Source organism: Carlito syrichta, unplaced genomic scaffold, assembly GCF_000164805.1.
Source record: "Carlito syrichta isolate Samal-C Ts95f unplaced genomic scaffold, Tarsius_syrichta-2.0.1 Scaffold314760, whole genome shotgun sequence".
Taxonomy (NCBI): Eukaryota; Metazoa; Chordata; class Mammalia; order Primates; family Tarsiidae; genus Carlito; species Carlito syrichta.
The window spans coordinates 164,439-168,699 of record NW_007258856.1 but is presented as its reverse complement, the minus strand read 5'-3'; the positions used below and the strand labels follow the sequence as shown (position 1 = coordinate 168,699).

Genomic DNA, 4,261 nt, shown 5'->3' with positions numbered 1-4,261 from the left:
CCAAGTCGCTGCCCTCTTCAGCCCCAGAGGATGGAGGTGGAAGCCCGCTCCCTTGCCACTGGGGCTCTCCATGCCACCCCCAGGTTTAACCTGGACCCAGAGAAGAAGTGTTCCGACAGCACGCTGTGGGAGGCCCTGGAGATCGCCCAGCTGAAGCTGGTGGTGAAGGCGCTGCCCGGAGGCCTCGGTAACCACACCAGTGGGCAGCCGGGTTGGCTGGGCACTCGGGGACCCTGGAAGGGCAGGGGAGCCTCAGGCCCATGTCTCAGGTTTGCCCCAAGTTTGGAGCCTGGGACCTGACAGGGTCCTGGAGTCCATTTAATCCCATCTCTCACCAAGCAGGGGACCCAGAGAGGTCAAGTGACTTGCCCCAGGTCACATAATGGGTCAGGCCAGGGTCTGGCCTCTCCTGCAGGATACATGGCAGAGCAGGGATCCCTGTAGACAGAGATCGCAAGTCCCCAGCCACGGGGGTGTCTTCAGCCCTGCCCTACCCCATCTACCTGCCCCGGGGGAGGAGAAGACAGACTGGAAAATTATAGACTCAGGTCACTCTTGGAGGTGACTGGGAAGACTGTGCCCCACCCCAGCGGTGGGCAGGGCCTCGGTGTCTTTGCTGCAGCTCCTGGAGCAGGGGGGCCTTGGGCCATCAGGGATTCAGGCCACCAAGGCCCACACACATGTTGCACGCACACGCTCAGAGCATATGCTCTTGCACGTGCTGACCCAGAATGGCCGGGTCCCCCAGCAGCCACACCTCCAGGGTTGCCCTCCTCATGGTAGCTACTCAGAGCCTTTTTTGTGATCTGCCCCTCACACACATTTGCCAGCAGTCCCCCCAAGCCACCCCATCTGCTCCACTCACAGAGCAGGATTAACTCAGCCCTGTTCCCCTGCCCGGTGCTGTTTTCAGACGCCATCATCACGGAAGGTGGGGAGAATTTCAGCCAAGGCCAGAGACAGCTGTTCTGCCTGGCTCGGGCCTTCGTGAGGAAGACCAGCATCTTCATCATGGATGAGGCCACAGCTTCCATCGACATGGCCACAGTCAGTCCTGGGCATGCCCGTGGGGTGGCAGTCTTGGAGAGAGTTTAGTGGGGTGTTAGGGAAGGGTTGTACAAAGTCATCCTGAGGCTCAGGTAGCTTTTAACATCAAGGGTGTGGTAGCTCGTGCCTCTAATCCCAGCACTTTGGAAGGCCAAGGTGGGAGGATCACTTGAACCCAGGAGTTTGGGATCAGCCTGGGCAACATAACCAGACCCCATCGCTACAGAAAAAAAAAAAAATAAGCCAAGTGTAGTGGTGTGCATCTGTAATACCAGTTACTTGGGAGGCTGATGCAGGAGGATTGTTGAGCCCAGGTGTTCAAGGTTTCAGTGAGCTATGATCGTACTGCTGCACTTCAGCCTGGGCAGCAGAGCAAGACTCAGTCTCTGGGGGAAAAAAAATCAAGAGCTAAGTGTGGCAGAAAAGGTAAAGGGCTAGGGAGACCCTAACTCCATCTGGTCTTAGGGGATGTTCATACACACACACACACACACACACACACACACACACACACACACACATATGCAAACACACACATAAAGACATAAACACACAAACATGCAAACACATACACACATGCATAAACACACAGACACAAATACACAAGCAAATAAACACAAAAACATATACAAACATACACATACACACACACACACACACACATAAATACACACACACCCCCACATAGACTTCACACCATTACTCATCACACAGAGACACTCTCACAACACACAGACACAGAGCTGAGCTCCCAACAGGCCGAGTCCAGTTTCTGAATACTGGGAACCTGATCAGTTCCATGGAGATTAGGCCCAGAGAGAGGGTGGGGGTGAGCGAGGATTGGGGTCAGATGGGAGCTGGGCCCCAAACCTGGGCCCCATATCCCCAGAGCCAGGCCAGACCCTGTCCTCTGGGCTGGCGAGCCAACAGCTGCTAACCCCACCTGGCAGGAAAACATTCTCCAGAAGGTGGTGATGACGGCCTTCGCAGACCGCACTGTGGTCACCATCGCGGTAAGGGCCCATGGGTGGGGTGCAGGGAACACCCAGAGAGGAGCTGGCATTTCCAGCTGTCATCTGGGGGCAGCCCCTGGGCTCATCTGGTCCCAGTAATCAATAAAGGACCCTGGAGTGGAGTCCGGAGGGCTTGCAGGGAGTCTGGGCTGCAGGATCTGGGGTATGGGGGGACTTGCATCCGTACTTCCCTCAGACTCTCCCTCTCTTTCTCCAGGTTCCAAGGTCTGCCCTGTCCCAAAGCCCTATGAGCTAAGCTGGGGTTACTTCTCCATAGGAAGTGGGGGAGGTGTGTGAGTGTGTGTCTTGGAGCCCGGAGGTTGGGGCAGAGGGGAGAGAATGATGTCAGTGGATGGAGCCACCCCAGGAAAGGGCAGTCACCATAGAGACAAGGCACACTGGCCATGTCTCCTCTAAGCTGCAGGGGTCACACCCTCAGCTGCCGGCCCCTTCCCCTCCCACTGCCCTGACCGGCCCTTCCTGCCCCGCCCAGCATCGCGTGCACACCATCCTGAGCGCCGACCTGGTCATCGTCCTGAAACGTGGTACCATCCTTGAGTTCGACAAGCCCGAGAAGTTGCTCAGCCGAAAGGACAGCGTCTTCGCCTCTTTCGTCCGCGCAGACAAGTGACCTGCCAGGGCCCAAGAGCCAGCCTGTGTCCCCACCCCGCCCCCACCCCCGCCTGGATTTTCTATCTGTAAATCACTTGTAAATAAAGAGATTGATTATTTCCTACCAGAGACCCTGAGTTTGGTGGGCAGGAGCTGGCGGTGGACAGTGGGTGCAGGAGAGCCAGCCTGTCCTTGGCATGGGGCAGACCTGGAGAAGTGTGTGAGCGTGGGCAAAGGCAAGCTTCCTTCTCTGTGAAATTAGGCCTGTGTTGGTCAGACCGGGCTGCCTCAACAAAATCCCGCAAGTTGGGAAACTTTCACAACAGAAACATTTCCCACAGTCCTAGAGTCTAACATCCAAGGCGTTGGCAGTTTAGCTTCTGCTGAAGCCTCTCTCCTTGGCTTGCAGATGAGCACCTTCTCATTGTGTCCTCACATGGCCTTTCTTCTGTGGTCATATCCCCAGTGTCTGTCTCTTCTTATACTAGTATTCTATACCAGTCATACTGTATCAGGGCCCACTCCTGTGACGTCACTTCTCACAAGCCCTCCAACTACATTTACGTTGGGATGACGGCTTCAACCTATGGATTTGGGGGGACACAATTCAGCCCATGTCCAGGGTGACAGCATCTTTGATGAACTTCTCAGATAAGGTAACAGATCTCCATACAGCTTGGTCCTCTTTCTTCTCATTTTTATTTGTGGACTAAAATTGTGAGGTCTGGGTACCCTATTTCCATTGCAAACGACAGGATCCTAACTCAAAGTGACCTAAACAAAAACTTGAATGTATTGCAGCATGTGACTGAAAGCCTAAGCGGTGTCCTATGTCAAGCTTGCCTGGATCTAAGTGCTTGGTATCGGGGATGTGTCTCCACTTCTGGGTTTCGTTTTCCTATTCTGATGACGGATGGAAACTCCGTCCCACATCCTGCCCTAGGGAAACCCAAGAGGAAGAAGAGATGCTCTTTTCCCAGTAGTTCAGCAAAAGTTCTGGGAGAAAATCTCAGTGGGTCAGCTTGGATCACATTCCCACCCCCGCCCAATCACCGTGGTCGGAGGGCTGGGATCCACTTGGTGGCTAGGCCTGGATCATTCCCCCCGAGCAGGGGCATTCAGAAGTGGGAGAAATGGGGCCCTTCAGAGGGAAAGCATGTACCACAAGTCCTCCAGGTGGTGACTGGGAAACATTGGGGCCCAGACACCAGGGAGACTAAAACAGCAGCCGTACTGACTTCAACTGCATCACGAAGCAAAGTGCACACCTGTCCTCAGCCAAGAAAATAACAGGTGCTCATTTGCATCTCATTTTATTACCATTTATGTATCACCCACAGTACTGGCTACTCCAGGCCCCCAGGATGCAGACCTAGGAGGGAGTCTTGAGCCTGCAAGGGGGTCCGAGATGCATAACAGAAGGATAACCCACTGGCCATTGGAGGAGGGCCCAGCACAGACCCTTCTGGACGTTCTAGAAGCCAAAGGAGCTCAGAAAGGAAGAGCTCTGTGAGACCTGGCAGGCTGCCTAAGAGAGACAGGATTTGAGTTGAATATCCGTGAGGGTGGGGTAATCGTGAGGCTGAACC

At 54.7% G+C, this 4,261-nt stretch overlaps 1 protein-coding gene across 2 annotated transcripts in view; it reads left to right on the top strand.

Annotated features, from left to right (window-relative positions):
• Positions 1-2,796, top strand: part of ABCC8 (ATP binding cassette subfamily C member 8) — an 86,470-nt gene extending 83,674 nt beyond the window's left edge. For both annotated transcript variants that reach the window (XM_021719484.1, XM_008071834.1), the window contains exons 36-39: positions 84-187; positions 914-1,047; positions 1,998-2,060; positions 2,554-2,796. In XM_021719484.1, the coding sequence (XP_021575159.1) occupies positions 84-187; positions 914-1,047; positions 1,998-2,060; positions 2,554-2,691 (439 nt within the window). In that variant the 3' untranslated portion in view covers positions 2,692-2,796. The remainder of the gene's footprint in view (positions 1-83; positions 188-913; positions 1,048-1,997; positions 2,061-2,553) is intronic.
• The last annotated feature ends 1,465 nt before the right edge of the window (positions 2,797-4,261 follow it).